This window comes from Miniopterus natalensis, chromosome 2 (genome assembly GCF_054644295.1).
Source record: "Miniopterus natalensis isolate mMinNat1 chromosome 2, mMinNat1.hap1, whole genome shotgun sequence".
NCBI classification, from domain to species: domain Eukaryota; kingdom Metazoa; phylum Chordata; class Mammalia; order Chiroptera; family Miniopteridae; genus Miniopterus; species Miniopterus natalensis.
Window position 1 is genome coordinate 172,964,669 of NC_142082.1, and position 24,938 is coordinate 172,989,606.

The 24,938-nt window shown below is 38.2% G+C and overlaps 1 protein-coding gene and 1 long non-coding RNA gene across 2 annotated transcripts; one reads left to right on the plus strand and one right to left on the minus strand.

The window, feature by feature from the left end:
- Positions 1-411: 411 nt before the first annotated feature.
- On the minus strand, positions 412-11,800 carry ARL1 (ARF like GTPase 1). Its single transcript, XM_016223174.2, has 6 exons — positions 11,668-11,800; positions 9,219-9,356; positions 6,558-6,639; positions 5,094-5,205; positions 2,153-2,331; positions 412-1,451 (listed from the first exon to the last, which is right to left on the minus strand). The coding sequence occupies exons 1-6, from the start codon at positions 11,669-11,671 to the stop codon at positions 1,421-1,423; spliced, it is 546 nt and encodes a 181-aa protein (XP_016078660.1). The 5' UTR covers positions 11,672-11,800; the 3' UTR covers positions 412-1,420.
- Positions 11,740-23,145, plus strand: LOC107545126 (uncharacterized). Its single transcript, XR_015714080.1, has 2 exons — positions 11,740-12,411; positions 22,838-23,145. It is a non-coding gene; the product is annotated as an uncharacterized LOC107545126 (long non-coding RNA).
- Positions 23,146-24,938: the final 1,793 nt, after the last annotated feature.

Genomic DNA, 24,938 nt, shown 5'->3' on the forward strand with positions numbered 1-24,938 from the left:
AAGTGTAAGGGAAAGAGGCCAGAGGCCAACATCTGGTAGGACAGTGTCAGGGACAGGAAATGAACCCCTAGTTGTTTCTGACACATGAGGGGCACAATGGTATTAAGCTCACTTTACCAGCATCTAATATTTTAGCATCTAATGCTGATTATCCAACTTAAACAATGAAACAATTCTCCCCAATTTTAGTAATCACTGAGGACTGTACTTACTTCTGTCACACTGTAACCAATTCTGTGGTAGAAAAGTTCCTTTGAATATAATTTGTTTTTGATAGTCTAGCAGTAAACCTAATTTCTAAAACCAAGAATGCTTAATTTTTCCCTACAGAACCAATAAGATTTTGACTTCACCAAATTTATACATCCAATTCCAAGTAGATAAAATGAGTAAAGACATCTTTTACAATGCTTCTTAAAATAGCTCTTTATTTCCTCAATGTGAATGTTTTCTTTAATGTGTTGTGAATTCATCAAATATAACCATTTAGGATTGTTTTTACTACCCTTACTAGTATGACAAATAAATTTACAGGCATTATTTTGTACAGAGTCCACTTCAGTTAGCATAGTTTTATTTAGGGAGTTATGTCACCTGTGTTGCCAAGTTGGCATTTTCAGGAATTTATGATATAGTTCATGGGACAAGCTTCTGACCCTAGAGTCTCATTTTGAGCCCTGTTCCTAGCTTACTAGCAGCTGGGCAAGCCAACCTATCAAGCCAAGACTCCACACATCCATAAAATGAAGACATTACGTTACAACCTGTCCTACCCACATCACAGGATTCTTGTACAAACTGACTAGTTCATTATACATAAAATGTTCTCAACAACTATAAAATGACAATTACAGATACGTCAGTGAAGTTAACCACCAAAATAATTATTTCAACTTCATGCCTATAACGAAAAGCCTTTAAATGAAACAGCTTAAATAATGTGGTCACTAAGCAAATGAAAACTATATTACCCACGCTATGCTCCTAGACTACTCTGTTGAGTCTAATTTTTGGGAAAACTTAATTCATTTTAGAGGAAAGAAATCTGAGCTAAGATATATTTTAGTGTTTATACAAGCTGCAACCACTCATTCAAAAATAGGGCTTTTTTTTCCCTCAATAAGAGTGCATTCTTTAATAGGACTATATTTGAATAAGAATTCCACACAAATAGAATATATACCTTAATACAAGAAAGCAAGGAATATTTTACATTACACAGACCAGTCAGTTGGTTCAATCACGATGAGTTACCCTTCCAACGAAATACTTATTTTTTATATTTATTACAAAAGTTGTAGTCAGTTCAGTATATGCCAATAGTCATACACAGCTCTAACATGTAGCAGTGTGAAGCACACTTAACTGTTTCCAAAGGGACATGTGGCGTGGTCTTCATTTCAGAGGAGAAGTGACTGAATTACTGTCTGCTCTTTAATGCTTCAACTAACCTGTGAAGAGAAAATGAATGGTTTCATAAATTTAACTTCAAACTTTCAGGTACAGAGTATGATCATTTATAAACTTTATACTGGAGATGGATTCTAAAGCACTTTAAATGATGAAGACTAAGATAGTTTATATTAGAAAAATGAGGTTATGGACTCAATTTCAAAGAGGGTCTTTTAGCTTTTATTTTGTCTACGCTTTGAATGAATAATAATAAAACTACTTTCCAGGCTGCTACTCTACAGCCAGGCCAAATGTGGATAATTCAGAGGTACTAACTAGATTCATTCGTCAAGGAGTTGATAATCTAATAAGCAATTAGAAGACAGTGTAATAACTACTATATCACTGATCTATGACAAAGACATCTATGTCTGTGGTAAGACAGTGGGCATGTAGATATGTCAGGAAAGACTGGAAAAGAGGAAAGCCTTAAAGTCCTGAAGGGTAAGGAATTGGAGGGTGTAGTGAGGTAGCAAAAAGAAAAATGGCAGAAAGCTGGCTTATCTAACTGTAATCAGGTAGGTATGTTGAAACAAAAGCAAAGGCAACTTAAGGAAGTGGGGGATAAGGCTGGAGGAACTTAATATGATAAGCCACTAATTTGAATTTCATTCTTAAGACAAAAGGGAAGTGACACGTGTGTACACAGCTGTGCCCATGCACACACATGCACAGATGGCTCTGGAAACATGGTGCTTACCATTCCATTGCCTCATCAAGGCCAGTGCCTTTGGTTGCTGAAGTTTTGAATATTTGCCACTTTCGGTCCTTCAAGGCAGGTAACCCAAGTGAATTTGCCATCTCTGAGGGAGTCATGGCCTGTTCCATGTCCTGCTTATTTGCAAACACCACCAAAATGGCTTTTCTCAGCTCTTCTTCCTAAATAAAATGTATGACTTTAATTTCCTTTAATCAAGTCCTCCCTTGAGTTTACAAAGACATTCCAAAAAATAATTATTTTAAAAGTATATTCCCTTGTTTTAATTAATAATGTTCATTATAGATTATTTGAAATTATAGAAAAGTACAAAGAAAAGAAACTTCATACCTCATCCTACCTCCCAAACGTGATTGATGTTAACCTTTTGAGTATTTTCTACTGCTTTGTAATTCAGATATTTATAGTTTATTTAGTAAATAAATTTATACATTTAAAACCACATTTATACATAGTTGCATACCCTACTTTAAAAAATAAACATTAAATCATGGATGATTTTCCAAACAATCAAAATTTTCTCAAAAAAAAGGTTAAATATACTCTATGACTGTTTTCCAGTATTAAACTCTTTTTAGATTCTTTTCACTTAACTATTAGAGAAACCCAGGTGACAGTCATTATACAGAAATCTTTGTGTAAATCCCTATTTCTTTAACATAATTCTTTAAAAATAAAATCAAAGTATGAAATTTTTTCAGACTCTTGTTACTTATATTAATAAACTGCCTTCCAGCAGTTTTAACAATTTTGACTCCACCAACAGTGTATATGACAGTGCCTATTTTCAATGCTGCCTTGGTAGAACTGGAAATTATATATTTTTCCAGACACAGCATCCTATTATATGATTATTAGGGTATGAAAAACGTAAATGTTATTAACAATGTACTTTTATCCTATGAATTGCAGGGTTAATGCCTTTTCTCATTTATGTAACGAGTGGCAGATAGCAGTATGATTAAAAACACTAATCCCTGGTTGTAAAACAGTGTCCTGGTTCCGTTTTACCTTAATTTATATTATCTAGCATCTGAGCTTTGGGGGATTTTTGTATGTGTTAATAGAATTAAATCTATCTTTTATAAGTCCTTCCAATCCTTTGATTTAGAAAGACCTCTCTGTCCAGAAATTTTAAACATACTTCTTATATATTCTTATAGTTAAAATCATCCATGATTCAATGTTCAGTTCCTTTTTTAAAGCAGGGTATGGAACGATGTGTAAATGTGATTTTAAATGTACAAATTTACTAAACTAAATAAATTACAAAGCAATAGAAAATATTCATTTTCTACATTTAATTCTTTACTCGATTTAGAATTTATTTTTGTGTACGAAGAAGGTAAAACAATTTGATTTTCTGTCAGTAAGTTTTGATGTATAGTTCTGACTCATACTTTACCTGTACTTTATATCACATAATAAATATTTATTGATTAAATCAATTAAAAGTTACTTCATAAAGAATAATTTTTAGTTCTTTCTCCATAAGTTTATGCAAGTTAAATCCTAATACCAAAAATAACCTAACAACCCTGCACACCTGACATTAATCATCCATTTCTTTTAGCAATATTTTATATGATAAAAATTCATTTTACCATGTGAATTACATCTAAATAAACCTTTGTTTTAAAAATCCATTATACTCAAAGCAATTAAACATTCCCTTAACATTCCTTATAATGGAATTTTACCTAAGAAGCTCTTATGATAAATATGATACAATGTTGTTTAAAAAAAATTAAGCCAAAGTTTAAAACTAATAGGTTTGCAATTTATAACTTGCAAGTCATTAAGAAGTGAGAAGTCCACAGTATTCTGAGAATACATCTACCTACGTAATCAAGTGGCCTAGAACTTAAATTTAAATATTCAATGATTGCATAATTCAGAATCATAGTTTTGGTGAGAAAAAGAAACTGAATTTTCTTAAGCATAGGCAATTTCATTAATAACTAAATCATTAATATATTTGAAAAGCTTATTTAACAAATGGAGGTTTTTTTAAAACTTTTATTTAATGCAGCCTTTGAATTCAGTCAGCCAACCAATAAATAATCTTACAAATCTCAATGAATACAACGCATTGAGTTCTTAACTGAGTCCTGTATACTGTTCCGCACACAAGGGATATTAATGTAAATTTGAAGAACTTACATTTTAGGGTAGGAGATATACATAAGTAAACCAAATATATTTTAAAATAACAGAAAGGAATGATAAATGGTACAAAGAATAAGGGGTTAGAAAATAACACACTAATCTCTTGGGAAGAAACATGGAAAATCAAACACATCAAGAAGGTAATCATGCAAAGATGTGGGGGCAGAGTATTCCAAGCAAGATGAGCAACTTCGAAAGACACTGAGCCAGGTGTCAGGTGTGAAGATGGGTGTGTTCAAAGAACAGAAAGGTCAGGTGGCTGAGGTACTGGGAAGAGTAAAAAATGATAAAGCTGGGAGAGGTAAGCAGGGACCAGAATTGTGCCAGAAAGCCAGAAATACACACTTCACTGAACTTTAATAATTCTGTAACACACGAACATGCTTTCTTATTATTTATACCCACATGTGCTTCCATAAGCTAATTTATACAACCCGGAATACATTTTTCTAAAAAAGTCATTTCACAGGAATTACAGAATAGTTCAGTTTAGAAAGAATTCAATTTTGAACTTCCTGAAAATCGAGGATTCTCATTTAAAGAAAGTTACAAGGCTGGATGTTTTTTTGTCTGCAACCGTCTACCCAACAATATTTCTGGAATAGGGAGTAATATGCATAAAAGAAAAAGATAATAAAGGTTTGGGGGGGAAATCCCTGCTCTCCTTTTAATTATTCCTGCATGTAATAATAAACAATGGAAACAGCAAACAAAATGTAAATGATTTCCCCACATTTTAATAAGATTTTCTTACCTCCAACATGGCAACTAACTCTGACTTGGAAATGCCAATTCGGTCTCGGTCACAACTGTCTACAACATAAATGACTGCATCTGTGTTTGAATAATAACATCTCCAGTATGGCCTAAAGAAAATTCAGAAAGGGAGAATATATTATTATCTGAAAAAAGATGAAGCTGATATGTTAATTTATACGCTAGGACCTGGCAATGCTGGTGCCAGTGGTTACATGCCAATCTGGTCCCACCCATGTTAGAATCAATGCCATAATGATGTATTGTTTCTAACTGATATATACTATATCCCTCAAATGTGAGGGCGGAAAGAATGTTAATAAACATTAACAGAAAATCAAGGAGTTCAGACTTTAGGCTGAGAGAATATAACCTATAAAATCATTAAATGTACTGACAAAAAAGTTGTACGCAGACCTGATCATTACATCTTATAAACCATAAACCTCTAACTAGGAACTCTTTAAGAGGAATGGGTTCTTAAAAAAATTTTAATAACTTTATATAAAAGGCATTAAATTGATCACTAAAGACACTAAGAAGTAGAATGGCTAAAGTTAGAAACAGACTCAAAAGTGGCTCAAGAAATAAAACAAAAGTAAGCAGGACATCTGGGGAATGCACTACTAATCTTTTAAGATGGTACCATAGTGAGCAACCACTGACAGTCACCAAACATTTACAGTTGCTACGTCAAGCACAGAATGCTGGACAGGAACCTGAGTTCCCGAGGGCATCTATGTTCACATTAGCCCTAAGTAGAGGGCCTGAAAGGCATTTTTATGAAATCTAAAATAGTCTGTCTCACAGAGGAAGGGGCTGACAAGAACTAAATTTTACTTTCTGTAAAACTAATTAAATTTTGAGGTTCTCATGAAAACATTTTTCATTTAAATGATAGTTGAAAAACTGGTTTCCTTATATTTTAATTCAACTGAGAGAACAGATAGTTTTACCTCATTTTAAACTAGGTGGCTACTCAATCACAAGAAAAGATGAAATACTGCCATTTGCGACAACATGGATAAACCTTGAGAATACTATGCTAAGCAAAATAAGTCAGTCAGGAAAAGCTAAGAACCATATGATTTCACTCATTTGTGGGATATAAAACTCTAACTCATAGACAAAGACAACAGTACACTGGATACCAGAGGGAAGGGGTGGGTAGTAAAGGGTAAAGGGGGCCAAATACATGGTGATGCAAGATGATGACTTTGGGTGGTGGGCACACAATGCAATATACAGGTCATGTATCATAGAAATGTACACTTGAAACCTATATAATCTATTAACCTATGTGCCCCAATAAATTTTTAAAAAATAAAAATCATTAAAAAACACACAACTAGGTAGCGTCCACTTAAATTATAAAAGAAGGTAATTTTGGTTTATTGCTGTTACCCTTACAAGAGCCAAAAAATGTTAAATACCACAAAATAATCTGGTCTTTGTACCATACCTGATACTGGTCTGTCCTCCTAAATCCCAGACTTGGAATTTAAGGTTCTTGTATGTTACCGTCTCAACATTAAATCCAATGGCTGGAAGATAAATGAGTAGTTTATATAGACACTAATGCATTCCTTCAAAGTATCCAATCTAATTGAGTTTCTTCAACAAATGTTGAATTACATTATTGGTGGAGATAGTGTTCCATTTAAGACAAGACAGGCCTGGCCGGGGCGGCTCAATGGTTGAGCATCGACCCATGAACCTGGAGGTCACAGTTCGAGTCCCAGTCAGGGCACATGCCCAGGTTGCAGGCATGCAGGAGGCAGTCACTCAATGATCCTCTCATCATTGATGCTTCTCTCTCTTTCTCTCTCCCTCTCCCTTCCTCTCTCTGAAATCAATAAAAACATTAAAAAAAAAAAGAAGACAGTATGCTGTGCCCTCCTACACACACATACAGAGCAAGATCAGCACCACCTTCAGATTATATAAGAATCTCCAGTAACCTCTGCAAGTATATAATTTTTAGCTCAGTGGAAATTCTATTATGTTAAACTCCTCTCATAACACAATATTAACATGCAAAAGTGTTTAGCCCAGCCAAAGTGGCTCAGTTGGTTAAGTGTCACCCAGTGCACAGAGGTTGCCAGTTCGATTCCCGGCAATTGATCGATGTTTCTCACATTGTCGTCTGTCTGTATGTCAGTCTCTCCCCCTCCTTCACTCCCTCCCTCCCTCCCTTTCTCTCTCGCTAAGCATGTCCTTGGGTGAAGATTAAAAACAAAAAGCATTCATTAAGTTATATTTAAAAAGACAGTTGTAGATGTATTATAAAAATGTGAATTTTTTGGTAGGTAGCAAATAAACAGGGAACAAAACCAAGAAAGCCAAGATTCTAAACTTCAGTGAGGAAGGACACAGCAATGGCTATATATTAGAAGCTGGGTCCTCTGAGGCTGGCAATCTCACAGACCCTCTGCAGACTTCCTCAAGCACTCATTTGTAATAAGGTCACAGCTGGATGACCAAAGGAGAGGTGTCCCATCCCTTTTCCCTGCCATCTTTCTTAGGTGGAGCTCTGACCACACAGCTAAGGCAGCATACCACTATATTCTTTGAAAGGAATCTAAGGGAAGGTGCAGAGGATGTTTAAAAAAAAAAAATAGGAGTTATATATACGAAGTTTACTACAATTTTACAAGCTTAAAAATAATCACAGTAAAACTGACTTACAGCTGTAACTCAATTTTTATTTTAGACCTAAGTTTATATTGGTAAATGATTCATATGCGTATGGCAAGTATGCCTATTACAACTAAAAAATTACTATAACAAACCGTAGTAAAACACTAAAAAGTAAGTTCATAATGTCTCCCTTAGAATTAGGTAGGAGTGTAATCACTATCTTCACCAAGATTAGAAATAGTTTACATGTAAAGGACAAGAGTGTGGTGTAAATCAGTGTTCACTGAAATGCAATCCACTGGGCGGGTGCACTGCAGGGAAGGTGACCAAGACACAGACACGCAGTGATGGGCAATTTTGAGAAGCAAAAAACAAGTGAACTGAAATTTATTGAAGGTGGCAAAAGAAATAAAAGATGCCACAGAGTTTTAAAAGTTCTTCCATAAAAGCTAGCCTTCTTTTTGTAATTTGGATATTTAAATACACTAAACATAGAAATACTTTGAATGACAGAGTAACTTTAAAGGCATAATTTAAAGGCATAAACTCTATGAACATTTAAATTTAGTTTAAATGAATTAATCTCTAAGTAAATTCAGGTCAACAAATGAAGGAAAGCATAAATAACAGGTAAGTATATAACTGTAATAAGTAATAACAGATAAGTATTCTTATCTAGTCAAACAGGCCTCCTTGAGAAAGTGTTTCTAAGGTATCAATAACTGATTTAAAGTTGAGCTATTTCTTCTCTTGGTATTTTTGGGTCCCAGATTAATTCAACATTCAGTCTCTTCAACTCAGATCTTTACAATAAATCAATAGAATTACTTAAGAGAAGCTAATATTAATTAAAATACATAGTAACCAATGTGGGGAGGAGGAACCACTTCATAGGTAATACCACTTACAATTCTTTAAAGAGGTCTACAAAGGATTTTATACACTTCGCTTATTTCCCCCTCAAAGCCAGTGGATATTTGTTGTCTTCATTTTATCAATAAAAGATACTAGCTCTCAATGAGATTAAGTGCCTGAACTCAAGCAATTTTTTAAAAATTGATCTCAGAGAGAGGAAGGGAGGGGGAGGTAGAGAGAGAAACATCTACGTGAGACAGAAACATCCATTGGTTGCCTCTTGAAACACACTGACTGGGGATCCAACCCACAACCCAGGTATGACCAGGAATCAAACCTGCCACCTTTCAGTGCACAGGACAACACTCCAACCAATGGAGCCACACCAGCCAGGACTCAAGAAATTTTTTAAACAGTTCTAAAGAGCAAAACCCAGCCATACATAGGGGTCCATACATTATACCAAACTGCTTCTCAGTTTATGGGAAAAAAAAAAAAGTGTTATCAATAATATATACTCATACTAGTTTGTAATCCTTACCAATAACATTATTATATGAATTATTAATTAAAAATAAAGTTATGTTAGATGGAAAACAGAAAACTCTTATAGCATACCAACACTTACTAGGAATAGTAGTAACGACCTCTCCAACCTGTAATCTGTACAAAATTGTAGTTTTTCCTGCTCCATCTAATCCCAAAATTAAAATCCTCATTTCCCGGGTTCCAAACAGACTCGAAAATATACTTGAGAAAAAGCCACCTAAAAAAATAATAAAAGCAAAAAAAGGTATTAAATATCATTTTGTGAACCAGGTCCACAAAACATTTCATCTTGCCCTTTGAAAGCTACACCAAAGTAAGTATTATATTATTTTCCTAGATTCATACATGCATATTTTTGCCCCTATTAAAATATATTATTCAACATCAAACAAGTAATTACTGATTGTTGTCATGTCCTAGATAATGTTATCAGGCAAGCACATACACTAAAAAAATAAGAGAAATATGACCACTTCCCTCATGGAGCTCACTTTCTAATCAAGAGAATATGGGCAGCTTAGCATGATCTCCCCACTATCACTAAAAATCAAAGGGCAAATCTGAATGACAGTGGGACAATGAGATCCTTACACAGGAAACACCATTATTATTGCTGCACAGCAGCAGTACCATCATAACTACCTGCAATTGCTAAGATTTCTATTAATCAGTAAACTAGCACAAGAAATTGAGACACAGAAGCCCAAAATAAAACCTATTCTCGATAGAAAACTCATTTAAAAAAATAACAAAGAGAGGGGGTCAATGGGGCAGTGGGACATCTTTATTTCAACACTAAAGATGAATTTTTAAAATAATATTACAAAACCGCATTCAATGCACAAAATACTTCCAGAAAGCTTCTTATATGCAAGGTACAGTGTAAAATAAAAGCACTTGTAAACAAAGTAGAATTGTGGTCACCGGATGTGGGGGAGGCGGGGAAAGGGAGGGATGTACAAACTTTTGCTATAAGATGAATAGTTCTGGATACCTAATATACAGCATGGTGACTATAGTTAATAATGTAGTGTACACTTGAAATTTGCTAAGAAAGATCTTCATAGGTTCTTTCCACAGACACACACAGAAAGACAACTATGTGAAGTGATGGATGTGTAAATTAGCTTGACTGTGGTAATTACTTTGCAAGCAATACATATATCAAAATATGCTGTACACCTGAAATATATACAATTTTTGTCAGTCATATGTCAGTAAAGCTGGGAAAAAATTTAAAAAAATTATTGTCTCAGCAGGGCCTTCGTTTTACTTAAACAAAGTGTGTTTAAGTAAAAAATCCCCTAAGAGTAAAGAAGATGGAAATTTAGTCTTTATTATTCTTTTTACAACAAAAGAAGCTTGAAAATATTTTTTTATTCTGTGATTGCAAAAAAAATAAAGCACTTTGGCTTGACTCTTTCCCACCAAAAGCCATTAGAATAAATGGAAGTTACATTAAACAATATAAAAAAAGTTGACAACATAAGTGATGCCGCTCAACAATACATGCTTATTTTACAAAGAAATGGCACAATTAAGAGCTGCGAGTCTGGAAAAAGGAACACGCGGGCTAGAGAACCTTGGGAAAGTGTAATAGAAGGGGTGGGACTTGACAAAGTTCTTTCTACCTTTTACAAGTTATAAAAAAAAAAAAAAAAAAAAGCGGAAGAGCAAAACTGAAGGTGGTTATGGAAACAGACAGGCAATTGCTTGCGATGTTCCAGAGCAGGAAGTAAAATCCCCGGAAAGCCGTGGAGGCATCAAACAAGCCAAAGAATTTCCGTCTTCACTTAGAGTGGGAAACAAGTTCGAGACTCTGTACCTTCCGTTTGGACTCTAGCGGGGAAGGCGGCTTCACCTGATGCTCCGGACGACAACGTAATTCCCTCAACCAGCGCTCCAAGATTTGAGATTAACATTTCATTCGCTAGCCAGTCATACCCTCCCCGTCTCCTTCTCCATTTTACTCAATTCTCTACAAGAAAAGCTACAGATAAGCAGACAAACGCCGAGTTGCCTGTGAAATAACATTTCGAGCAACGCCTCCCTTTGGATTTTTTAAACTGATGCCGCCCCAGAGACCAAGGTGGGGGGATCCGGGGATCGCGCTTCCACAACGGGGTCAGCTGTCCTCTTTCACCCGAGAACGTGGAGCTGACCCGCTGCCAAGCTTTGAGCGCCCGGTTCTGCCCGGCAAGTCCAGCCGGGTGTGAGGACGCGAGGGAAGAGTTCAGGGTCCGGGGAAGGCCTCGGGGCCGGACTCCCGGGGCGCAGTGCTGAGCGGCCCCGCGCACCCCCACCCCGACCCCGGGGGACGCCGGGGAGACGGGCGGGGGCGGCAGCTCCTGGCGGGGTCCACCCGCACAGGGGAGGGGCGGCCTCCGCGCCCCGCCTCGCCTCGCCCCGCCTCGCCCCGCGAAAGGCCGGCTCCACCGGGCGTCCCGGGCCCGCCGCTCTCCTCCCGACCCCAGCCCTCGGCCGCAGCCCCCGCGAGCGCGCCCCAGCGCCCTCCTCAGACCCCTCACCCATGATGAACAGCCTGTCCGCCCTCGTCGATCGTCAGCGACAGGCCCCGGCCTGGGCAGCTACTCCTACTGCAGTCGCGGCGCCGCCACCTCCGCACGCCTGGGCCTCCTGCTCGGAGGCGGTTTCCTTGGAAGCCTAGTCAGCCAGCAGCTTCCACGTCGGCCACCCGGCGGGGGCGGGAACGAGCGCCACCGCGACTGCGCGCTGAGCGGCGGCCTGCGTGTCCGCGTCGCCGCTTTCGACGCAAGTTCGCGGCGCGCTGGGCTGTAGGGACTGTGAAAGCCAGAAGAAAGAAAAAAGTCAAGGACGCCGAGTCTCTCCGGTTCCGTTTTCTTGGACCGGAAGGGCTCCCGAAACAGGGACATTTGAATTTTGATTTTAAATTCAGACACCAAAAAGTGGCGAATCTGCTGACCGTGAACGCTAGTCGGCTTCGCAAACCAGCGCGACTGGACGCGGGCGCGCGCTGCGGCGTCGCAGGAGCTGTCGTCCCTGCAGCGCCCAGCGGGGGCGACCCGACTAGGCCTGGGTGCTGTCTCGGAGAAGGCAATAGGACTACGTAATAATAATAGGAAGATCCCCTCAGCCACCCGTGCGCAGCACCTGACACCTGCGGCCGCTAACTGCAGGTTTTTGGCGTGGCAGTTAGAGGCCCTGCCCCCTTGGCGCCGCCTGGCTGTGTGCAGCTGATCACCTTCCTGCGACGGGCAGTGAGGACCGGCGTCCAGATCCTGCTGATTTGGGTTGGAGACCTGCTCCCTCCAGGGGCGTGGGGTGGGAGTAATGTAGGTCTTGACAGTGAAGTGTGTGGGAGGAAGGCAGCGGCGCTTTGGCGTGGGGGAAGGGATTCTCCTAGACTAATTTTTTTTAAATATATCTTTATTGATTTCAGAGAGAGGAACATCAATGATGAGAGAGTCGTTGATTGGCTACCTCCTGCACACCCCTGCATTGGGGATCCAGCGGCAACCTGAGCATATTCCCTGACCAGGAATCGGAACTGTGATCTCCTGGGTCCTAGGTAGATGCTCAACCCGGGAGCCAGGCCAGCTGGCTACGCTCTGCTTTTTTAAAAAGGTTGAGCATGCATCTTAAAAATTAATCGAGCCCGGCCAGGTGTGGCTCAGCGGCTGAGCCCTGACCTAGGATCCAGGCAATTGGGGTTCAATTCAGTCAGGGCACATGCGGGGGTTGTGGGTTAGGCAGCTGATCAATGACTCTCTCATCATTGATGTTTCTATCTCGCTCTCCCCCTCTCCTTTCCTCGCTCTGAAATCAAAAAATATTAGTATTTTAAAGAAATTCATCAAAATACACGGAAAACAACCTGTCCCTGGCCTCTGATCATGCAGTTCTACCTAGAAGTCACCGTTATTAACACTTTCTTGGGTTTCCTTCCGAATATAATCTTTATACATATTATGTATTTATTTATAGTAGAGATTTTCATCCATTCAACAGTAGTTTATGGGCTGCCTATGTTGTTTTTTACTTCATTTTTCAGACCTAAACATTGAACTAGATTTGCCCATTGCTCTCGGCCCTGCTCCCAAATCATAAATGCGCAGAAATTATTCTTGTAAGGAAAAGTTTGGGGGTTTTGTTTTGTTTTGCTTTGTATAAAAAGGGGAGAGTTGAGCGACTCTTCACCTAAACACCTAGACCATTTTAAGGCTGTGCTAGGTAAGCATTGGGTTGTTCAACTACTGGACCACAGCATGCTATGAGTCCACTGACTTTTCTCACCTAGTCTCATCCACCTCCAGCCCCTCTCTTTGCCGAGATTAGCTGCTACCACTTGGCACATCTTGGCCACTGCTTCTTCAAATTTATATCCATGTCAGATTTATGTTTCCAGTGCAGTGAGCTCTGTGAGGGCACTGGTCATATTTCTCTTATTTTTAGTTTATGTGCCTGCCTGATACATTATCTAGGACATGATAACAATCAGTGATAACTTGTTTGATGTTAAGTAATACATTTTAATGAGGGCAAAAATATGCATGTATGAATCTAGGAAAATATAATATTTAATTTAGTGTAGCTTTCAAAGGGCAGACCTTTGTCAGCTAGGCAGCTTTTGCCTAGCGGGTGGGGGGGAGGGGGGAAGCAATTTCCCCACAAACTGGAAAACCTCTCACACCACCCTGTGAGGTTTATGGCTTGCTTTGGTCTGCATCCTGAGGCTCATTAAGAGACTATGATTAACAGTCAGCCTCTGGGTGCTTTGAGTCTTTGTCTGATCTGCTTCTGGACCCAGGGCTTGGAAAAGCAGACCTTGGTGGGCATCTTGGTCCTTTCCAAGCTCACCCAACCCAGCAGAGGAAACCACAAGCTGTGGAGTGCAGAAAACTTCAAACGGGGTACTCAAGGCTGGTCACAAACAGCATCTAACATTGGCCTGCACCAGAGACCCTCCAAAAGAATGGGAATCCTGGCAGATATACCTAATACATAGAAACAAACCCAAACAGGCAGCCAAAATGGGGAGACAAAAAACAAGCCCCAAAAGAAAGAACACGAGAATTCTCCAGAAGAAGAGAAATTAAATGGTGATAAACAATCTATCAGGTATAGAGTTCAGAATACTGATCATAAGGATGCTCAACATCATGATAAAAATATGGAAACTATGAAGGACATTAAAAATGACATAGAAATAAAAAACACATTGGAAGGAATAAACAGCAGATTATGGAAAGCTGAGGATCAGATAAGTGAATTAGAAAACAGGGTAGAAAAAAGTCAATCAGAGAACCAAAAAAAAACAAACAGGAGGACAGTTTAAGGGAGCTGTGGGACAACATGAAACAACAATAGTCACATCAGAGGAGTGCCAGAAGGGGAAGAAAAAAAAGCAAGGGTTAGAGAACTTGTTTGAAGAAATAATGGCAGAAAACTTCCCAAGCCTGGTAAAAGGAAAAGTCACACAAGTTCAGGAGGCACAGAGTCCCAAGCAAGAGGAACCCAAAGAGGCCCATGCACAGGTACATCATAATTAAAATGCCAAAAATTCAAGACAGAGAAAATCTTAAAGGCAGCAAGAGAAAAGCAATCTGTTACCTACAAAGGAGCTCCCATAAGGCTGTCTGCTGATTTCTTATCAGAAACTCAACAGGCCAGAAGGGAGTGGCATGAAGTATTCAAAGTAATGAAAGGCAAGAATCTGAAACCATAACTACTCTATCCATCACGGCTATCATTCAAAATAGATGATGAAATAAAGAGCTTCCCAAACAAAAGAAGGCTAAAGGAGTTTATCGCCACCAAACCAGCATTGCAAGAAATGTTAAAGGGGCTGCTGTAATAAGGAGAGAGAGAGAGAGAGAGAGGGAGAGAAACATAGGCATAAAGAATTAAAATAGCAATAGGTAAGTACCTGTCAATAATAAGCTTAAATGTAAATGGATTAAATTCTCCAATTAAAGACATAGGGTAGCTAAATGGGTTAGAAAACATGACCCAAATATATGCTGTCTACAAGAGACCCACCTCAGAACAAAAGACTCACACAGGTTGGAAAAAAGAAAAACTTTTGGAGTACTTTAAAGGAGAGATTGACAGCAATACAGTCATAGTAGGGGATATTAACACCCTACTGACTTTACTGGATAAGTTTTCCAGACAAAAGAACAACAAGAGAGCAGTGACTTTAAATGACACACTACATCAGATGGATTTCATTGACATTACAGAACATTTTACCCCAAAGCTGCAGGATATACATTCTTCTCAAGTGCACATGGGACATTCCCAAAGATAGACCACATGTTAGGACACAAAACTAGTGTCTACAAATTCAAGAAGATTGAAATCATATCAAACATCTTCTTGGACACTTACACCATGGAATACTATGCAGCTGTAAAAAAGGATGCCTGTCCTGGCTGTTTTGGCTCAGTGGTTAGAGTGTCAGTCCTCATACTGAAGGGTCCGGATTTGATTCCAGCCAAGGGCACGTTACCTGGGTTGCAGGCTTGGTCCCAGGTAACCAATTGGTTGCAGGAGGCAACCAATCAATGTTCTCTCTCACATCAATGTTTCTCTCTGCCTCTTTCCCCCACTCTCTCTGAAAAGCAATGGGGAAAAAATAAAAGAAGGATTCCTTACCCTTTGAGACAGCATGGTGGGACCTGGAGACTATTATGCTAAGTGAAATAAGCCAGGAGAGAAAAACAAGTATCATGTGATCTTACTCATATGTGGAATGTAATGAACAAAATAAACTGATGAACAAAATAGGTCCAGAGACATAGAAGCATGGAACAGACTGAGGGATCTCAGAGGTAAGGGGGAGATTAACCTAAAAATTTATATGCATATATGCATAACCCATGGACACAGACAATAGTGTGAGGAAGGCGGGAGGAGGGGGGGATACGGGGTGGAGGGGATCAATAGGGGGAAAAGGGGACATCTATAATACTTTCAACAATAAAGATAAAATATTTTAAAACATAGAACAGGACAAAGAAACAAGAAAACATTATTTAATTAAAAAAAAAAAAAAAGTTGTCATATTAGAAAAGGAGCCACCAGGTGGTGGTATTGCTTCAGACTTAGTAGAATGAGATCAATTGGTCCAATTTATTAAAAGTTGAGTGGAAAATTTGATGCTTTTCAAATTTTATGGTTCAATAATAATTTACTGAATTTTAAAATGTGAATGTTTGAATGCAGTCCAAGCAAGTAAAACAATTGCAAAACACCTCTGACTACAAAGTCACAATAAGATCAAATAAGTTCAGAATTTTAAAGCTAGACGGAACCTCCATTCCAACCACCTCAACTGCAGATAAAGAAGTAGAAACTGACTAAGTGAGAGAGCTAGAACAGCAACCCTGGTCATTTGGTTTCAAGGTCTGGAGTAACTAGATTATAATGCCTTCTGTAATTGAGCCATTTACCAAATGACCTATACTTTTGGTAAATTGATTTTCAGACACATGCCCATGCCTCAAGAATTAGCTGCAGCATAGAGGGGATAAATGGTGATGGGAAAAATTAAAGTTTAATTTAATTTTTAAAAAAAGCATTAGCCGCAGTTTCCAAAGTCAGAAATGTAAAATTTCTGTGTGATCCATTGCCTTGTGGAAGTTACATTCTTTTGCTCAATTTTTATTCCATGAAGCAGAAACCTATTAAACATAAGTATAAATATATAAGTGTAATAAAATAAGCTTCAAAAGGCTTGTCTTACTGTGAATAATTGTATTTTAAACTAAGGAGCATTTTTAAATTATAACAAGGTGTGTGTGACTTTCACAAATCAAAATATATAGTATTGTATTTCAAACGTTTCCTTTCAATAACATGTACTTTGCCAACTGAGCAGAATTTCTCTTTAGACTAAGGTTTTTCTGTTTTGTTTTTTTATCTTTATTGTTGAAAGTATTACAGATGTCCCTTTTCCTCCCCATTGATCCCCTCCACCCCGCATCCACCTCACCCCAGGCCTTCCCCATACTAATAATGTCTTGTCCATGGGTTATGCTTATAAACATATAAGGTCTTTGATTAATCTCTCCCCGCCCACTCCCCCACCCCCCATGTTTGATTTTTAATTGAGATATAATTCACATATAGGAAAATTCAGTTTTTAAGTGTACAATTCAGTGATTTTCAGTATATTCACAAGGTTTGTGACTGTCATTACCATCTAATTCCAAAACGTTCTCATCACCCCAAACAGAAACTCTGTGCCCATTAAGCAATAACACCCCACTCTCCCCTCCCCTAGCCTCTGGTAACCTCTAATGTACTTTCCATCACTATAAATTTGCTTATTCTAGATATTTCATATAAGCGGAATCACACAATATTTACCCCTTTGTGTTTGGTTTATTTTATATAGCATAATGTTTTTAATTTTCACCGACATAGCATGTGTCAGAACTTCATTCTTTTTTATGGCTGAATAATATTCTAATGTGTGGATATATAATTTTTTAAGTCATTCATCACTTGATGGACATTTGGGTTGTGCCCACTTTGGGGCTATTAGAATAACGATGCTATGAACATTTGTGTAGCAGTTCTTGTGGGAATATATGTTTTCAATTCTCTCTTGTATATGCCTAGGATTGGAATTGCTGGGTCATACGGTAACTCTAACTATTTGAGGAACTACCAAACTGTTTTCCACAGTGTCTGTATTGTTTGGTGGAACTGCTTCCCAGAATTTTACATTTGCACTGGCATTGTTTGAGGGTTTTTATTTCTCCACATCCTTACCAACATTCATTATTCACTTTTTAAATTATAGCCACTGTGGTGTGGAGTGGTTTTGATTTGAATTTTCCTGATGCCAAATGATGTTGAACATCTTTTCATGTGCTTATTGGCTATTTGTATATCTCCTTTGATGAAATGGCTATTCAAATTCTGTGCCCATTTTTTATTGTTACTTGTCTTTTTATTGTTGAATTCTTAAAGCTCTTTATATATTCTGGATACTAGACCCTTATCAGATACATGATTTACAAATACTCTTTCCTGTTCTGTGAGTTGTCTTTTCACTTTGTTGATAGTGTCCTTTGATGCACAAAAGTTTTTAATTTTGATGAAGTCCAATGTATCTATTTTTTTCTTTTGTAGCTTGTAATTTTGGTATCATATCTATGAAGCGATTGCTATTTAAGCTCATGAAGATGCACACCTATATTTTCTTTCACAAGTCTCATGGATTTTGCCCTTACATTTTTAGTTGGTTTTTGTACCTGGTATGAGGTAGGAATACAAATGCATTATTTTGCATGTTCCAGCACTATTTGCTGAAAGTATTCTTTCTCTATTAAATGTTTTGGCACCATTGTGAAAAATCAGTTGACCATAAATGTACAGATTTATTTCTGGGCCCTCATTTGTAATCCACGATGTATGTGTCTATCCTTATGCTAGTACCACACTGTCCTGTAGCTTTGTAGTAGGTTTTGAAATCAGAAAGCATGAGCTCTCCAACTTAATTCTTCTTTTTCGAGATTGCTTTGTCTATCCTGGGTCCCTTGCATTTCCATATGAATTTTAGGATCAGCTTGTTCATTTCTAGAGGGGAAAAAAAGGAGGCAGTTGGAATTTTGATACGGATTGCATTGACTCTGTAGATTAATTTGAGGAATGTTGTCATCTTAACAATATTAAGTCTTTCAATCCATGAGCAGGGGATGTCTTTCTATTTATTAAGGTCGTATTTGATTTTTTTCAACAAAGTTTTATAGTATTCGGTGTACAGATCTTGCACTTTGGTTAAACTTATTCCTGAGTATTTTGTCCTTTTTGAGACTAAAGGTTCTTAACCTGACGTCATACAAACCCATCGACATCTGGGAGCCTGCAAACCTACTGAAATTGTTTTCAGAATCTTATACCTGTATTTATGTGGATCCCCCCCTCAGAAAAACAGTCCAGAACTTCCATCAGATTCTCAAAGGATTTGTTTGTGACCCAAAAAGTTTAAGAATTATTCCTTTACACTGTATTAAGTGCTTTTATTCTAAATGATATGTGTAGGGGGTTTTTCTTTCCCTTATACTAAAGATGGAGGATGTTTTCAGGTGTTAAATTTTTAAACAGGGTTTTAATTTCCTCTGAGGATGGTCCTGCCACCTATGGATGATATTTGTTTATTTTTAAAATTTAATCTTGAAAAATTAGTATGGGATTGCATAAAATAAAAATTAACAATTTAGATTTTTTAAAAACTTTTCATTATGAAAAACTCTAAACACACTAAGTATAATGCACACTTTCAAAATACTTTATTGAGGCCAGTTTCAGTGAACCTCCATGTGCGTAACACCCATCTGCAATAGTCATCAGCTTATGGCCATTGTTCATAGCCACTCTTGTTTCATAATTATGCCTACCATTTGCATCCACTCTCCCCACACTCACACACTAAATTCTTTGGAATCAGATGCCAACACTTGGGCTAATTCACTGTGGTTGGGGCAACTCACTATAGATATTTTCTAATACCATTATTTGTACCCTTAGAGTGGACGTGGCTGGCATTAATGACAGTCTTAATGACTCCTCCTGTTATGGTCCTCATTGTTCTGAGAGCTGGAAAAGCAGGACTATATCTCAGATCCTCATTCAATAGGGAGAACTTCATAAGCCACAGTCACCCATGGGCTATGGTCTCCAATCTTTCATAGAGAATGCCCTCTTTACCAACCTAACCCCTTGCCCCCACCTCCTTCCTTTCCCCAAGGGCAAGACTGGCTTGTCTGTCTATCAGAGTTATTATACCCAAAGTGAGAGCTTCTCTCTCATTACTTTATTTCCTTCTAAATCTCATTCTAGAAGGGGTGGAATATTTCAATTATTTACTACTGTGTAACGCTACTCCAAACTGAGTGACTTGAAACAGCAGATGACTTGGAACAGCACAACCAATCCTGTTGACTTCCCAGTGATTGAAATGGGTTATTGGGAAGACAAAACATCCAATCAATGATTTCTTCAGCCCTGCTTTTCTCTTAAGCTCCAGTTCTGAATCTCCAACTCCTTCCTAGAGAGTTCTTTATGGATATTCACTCAAGAGCTACATGTCTAAAACCAAATATCTCTCTCCCTGTAACTAAAAAGTAAAGCAAACAAAACCCCAGTAATCTGGTTCACTCTCCGAATTTCCCCATTTCTCCACTCAAGGATATGAGTCCTACCTTGCCTTACCGTAACCTCTGGGTTAATGCATACTTGCTTCTTTGGTCCTCCATCAACCTCACAGTGAGTGACCAAAGCCTATTCCTTTACCTTTATGTCTTAGTCTTGGACAGTAGCCCTTAACTGATCCATCTCTCTGTTTCTTTCCACCCCCAGATACCCAGAACATCTCCATTTTGCATGTACTAGGTATTCAATAAATGTTAACTGAATAAATCATGTTAATTTCTCTATTATAAACCTTTAAAACTCACTACAAAGATATTTATAATTGTTAGTCCCTTACTTTCCCAGAAGACTGAGCTCCTTAAGGGCAGAGCCTAACTTATCATTTTCTGTATCACCCAATGCTACCACATTGGAATTCAGTAAATGTTTGTTCCATTCATGAATGGATGAGGACTGAGCTGCTTAACTTGGCATTCAAATACTTCCACCATCAGATCCAACTTACTGCCTCTCTCCTGTTTGGGCAAACGTTGTGAAATTGGAGAGAAAACTCACTGTTTCCAGGACTGTCTGTAAAATGAGGTTTGCATTATCATCAGGGAAGCCATCCAGCCACACCCTGCTTCAGATTCCTCTGGAAAATGAAGGATTGGCTGAGATTAAAGCTCCTCAGATTCTAATGTATGTACAAAGCTCCCAAAGACCTTGAACACGTGGAGTCAGATTTAGAGTCTGCATTTCTACAAGCTCCCCCAGGATGCTAATGTACTGGCCCAAAGACCACCCTTTGAATAATTATAAAGTTCTGTGCTCTACGATCTATTTATTGTCTTCTGGACTTGACTTCTACATGTCTTACGTGATAATGTTGTGTATATTGCTTCTCCTCCCTGGGGTGCTTTTTCCATTTATTTCCCCCTGTATGAATCAACCCATTTTTTCAGCCTCTTTCTCTTGGGCAAAGCCTTTCCTGAGTAATCTAGAGTCCTACTCATTGGTCTTTTTTCCTTCCTTTGAAGTTTCCATTGTTGGTGCTTGGAGTTTGACCCATCGCCCACAAGCAGGTATTGGTTATCGTTGCGTGTATGCAAGTGCCCGGTTATAAACTTCTTTTTCTTTCCTGTGAGGCTTAGCATAATATCCCACATAGAGTAAGTACTCAACAAATTGTTGTTGAATGAATGAATGAGTGATTCACTTCAGCATTTCTACTCCATACAGAAATCAAATGTTTTACTGTTCTGTGTCATCATATTCCAGAACATGGAGGAGAGTGCCAAATGGAATTTCCCCAGTCTACTCAAATGAGGCAGTCCAATTTAAACAATTTGATCTATTAAAAACTAATGATATTAAAATATCTAAAATGAGTTTATATTAAAATTCAAATTTTTCTCTTCAGTTTCTGAAACAATGAAATTTGCTACTGCTGTTTCTGTCCCACTTTCCAAAATGAAACATTCATATTTTATTATGCCTGAGAACCTGACAGAGTATCCAATAAAAGACTAATCCTATAGAATATGTCCTGGTATTATATCATGATTTCAATAGCCTGGTTAAACAACTTGCTTTACACCAAATACCATGTTGCATATCAAATAATGAAGTGAACTCCCTGCCTGGTGAAAAACAAAGAGTCTTTATTATTCATATAGAGAAGTTATTTTAAGTTTTAAAGTTAAAATAAGGAAGTGCTTTGAATATTGCCTAATTCACTATTGTGGGAAAAAAGTTAGAAGCATTTCAGAACATACCACCACCTATTTTGCATTAAATAATTTTTTTACCAACTTGCAGTATTTGTTTTATAAAGTAAACTTTAACCTAAATATCAATGTATCATTTTTGACAAGAGAAAAGAGCTGCATTGTATATTACCAAATTCTTGATAGGTGTTTTTAAGTTGTTAAACGGTAAGATCTTTTGGTAAACTGTGAAGCGCCAGCTCCACAAATATAAGGTATTTTCATCATTATCATGCATAAGGTATAACATTTCTGCAAAATGCTGAAAAATATAAGTTAAATGAGTGCACCAAGTAAATGTACTGTGCCATTTGAAGAGGAGATATGAAAACAGTGAATCTTTTTCTTAGTAGGTATTAGTAATTTAAGTCATCTTGTTTTATTTAAACTCCAAAAGATTTCCATTCTTAGTTTTCCCACCTCTGACGGAAACTTCTCCTCATAAAGTAAAAAAAATAAAGTGAAAATTCTCAGAAAACAGACATTAACACCAATTTTTTATTAATCTTTAGTTCCCTAGCCCCTGATAAAGTCATTGTCGGGGGAGGTTATTTTTAATAGTTCAGGTTCTGCAAAGCTCTCTGTCACCTCCTAATCAGAGTTCATCAGAATGGAGCAATGCAGAATGTAGAACTGGTAGCGACCAAAAGGACTAAGCAGACGTGGCATTTTATAGATTGTTAGACCTGGAAGAACCTGGGCAATCATCTGGGCCAGGTTACTTGTTTTACTCGTGGGGACACTGTGGCCCTGAGGTCACCCAGCTCATTAGAGTTAAGCTTAAACTACTCTCTCCCTTCAGGCCATGGTTCTTTCCACCTTGATACGTGACGTGACATCTGGGAAAACTAGCAAGAGCGTCGAGAAAGACAAGCAGAGGGAGCAGGGAGCAGAGTCCCTTTCGGACAGGCGGAAGCCCTGCCATTCAATCCCCACCCACTCAGCTCTCGGGGGCTGCCATCCTTGGGAGGCCTCAACTTCAGCCAGCAACTAGAAACCACGAGATTGGCACCTACACAAATGGAACTTCTCTAAGTGTGTTTTATTGTCTGTCACTGGGTGTCCGCATTGTTTGAAAAGGAAAACAAACGCTGACTTTTATTCCATGAACCGCCACTGTTGTGTGCTCTTCATTTTCATCCTGTGCACTTTCTAACGATAACATTTATCAAGCGCTTACTTTGGGTCGGTCGGTCAGGGGGCTAATCACTTCAACTGCCTTCCTTCCTTTGATTTTTATAAGCAACCCTAAAAAGTAGATACTATTACTCTCCCACACTTTAAAGACAAAGAAATGGAAGCTTACGTGGGTTAAGTAATTTACCAAAGTGCATAGCTAGCCAAGGGCAGAGCTAAGATTGGCCCCCAAGCTGTTTGACATCAGAACCAGACCCCCTAAGCACGATTGCTGCTGCGCTCTGCATCCGAGAAAGAAACTAGGCTACCGATAATAAGGAAATTCCTTATTTAAAAAGGCATAGGTATAAAGGAAAACTGAAAATATCTACATCATATTCTAAATGATGTGTTCTTTTCCTCTTATTTGGGATAGATAGTTCAGACTCAATATGAGAAAGTTCAGACTAACTTACCAGTCATTTTCAATTTCAGTTTTATGTTTTGTAATGCGTGTTTTTTTTTAAGTTTTATATAATAAATAATATGCTCATAATTATAAGTATCTATTTTATATATATACATGTAATATATATGTATAGAGAAGAAATTCAAACAATACAAAAGGGCAAAGAATGAAGTCTCTCACCCACACTGACTTCCGCACCAAGTCACCTTAGAATTAATCAATATAAATGGCCCTGTGTATTCTTCTAAATGTATTCTATGTATATGCATATATATGTAAGTTTCCTTTAATATAGATAATAGTATAATCTTTACACTGTTCTGCATCTTTTTATACTTAACAACAATATATTTTGGCAAATATTCTATATCAATACATGTATATTTACCTCATTCTTTAAAATTTTTTTTTTTAAATATATCTATTGATTTCAGAGAGAGGGAAGGAGAGGGAGAGATAGAAACATCAGTGATGAGAGTCATTGATCAGCTGCCTCCTGCACGCCCCCTACTGGGGATCGAACCCGCAACCCGGGTATGTGCCCTGACTGGGAATCGAACCAAGGTCTCCTGGATCCTAGGTTGATGCTCAACTGCTGAGCCACGCCCAGCTGGGCTTTTTTTTTTTTTTTTTAATTTTTTTTTTAATGTAACCTCATTCTTTTTAACAGTAGCAAAATATTTTATTGGGGAAGTATGGGAAAAGAAAATACAGTAAGAGGGTAGAAATTTATTAACAGTAGTAAACAGTGTCTCCTAGGCTCTGTGTTCTACATGAGACTGGAAGATCCCTAAGCCCCCTTGCAAATCCCACAGATAGATCTTCTCAGCTTCCAAGTAATGGGGAAAGTTGCAGGTGGACCCTGTGGTGTCATCACACAGGGAGGGTCACACCATGCCATCTCCACACTGCATAGGACGGCTGGGCATCCCTTTCCCCACCGCGTCCCATTAAAACTTTTCTGTCAGAACAACTTCTCCGGCTCTTGCTTTTGACATGAGGCGCAAGCTCTTCAAATCTGAGTGATAAACAGCAATGCAACATTCAAAATTGGCTTTATTTCTCCAGTAACTAAGTAATTCCCTTGAAATAAGTATTCCTAGGAAGCTTCTGAGCCTTGCATGCACATAGACCTCCTGTGGACCCTTTCCAACTAAAGTTTACATATCCTCAGTTGGGTCTTAATCCATTTAATGAAACTATATTCAGTGGCTCAAGATGAATTGCCCCACCCCCTACCTCTCATTCCCTAAACACACGCAAAGAGGCACTTCTAAAGAGTCCCCTTGTCTCCTGTGAGCCCTTCTTGTGGAGAAAA

Bases quoted from the DNA above. Each gene is read 5' to 3' on its own strand.
- ARL1 (XM_016223174.2), bottom strand. The intron at 5,206-6,557 runs GTATGGTACAAA...AATTTTCTTTAG, and splicing joins GGAGGACAGACCAGTATCAG to GCCATACTGGAGATGTTATT. The intron at 1,452-2,152 runs GTAAGCACCATG...TTCTCTTCACAG, and splicing joins CTTGATGAGGCAATGGAATG to GTTAGTTGAAGCATTAAAGA.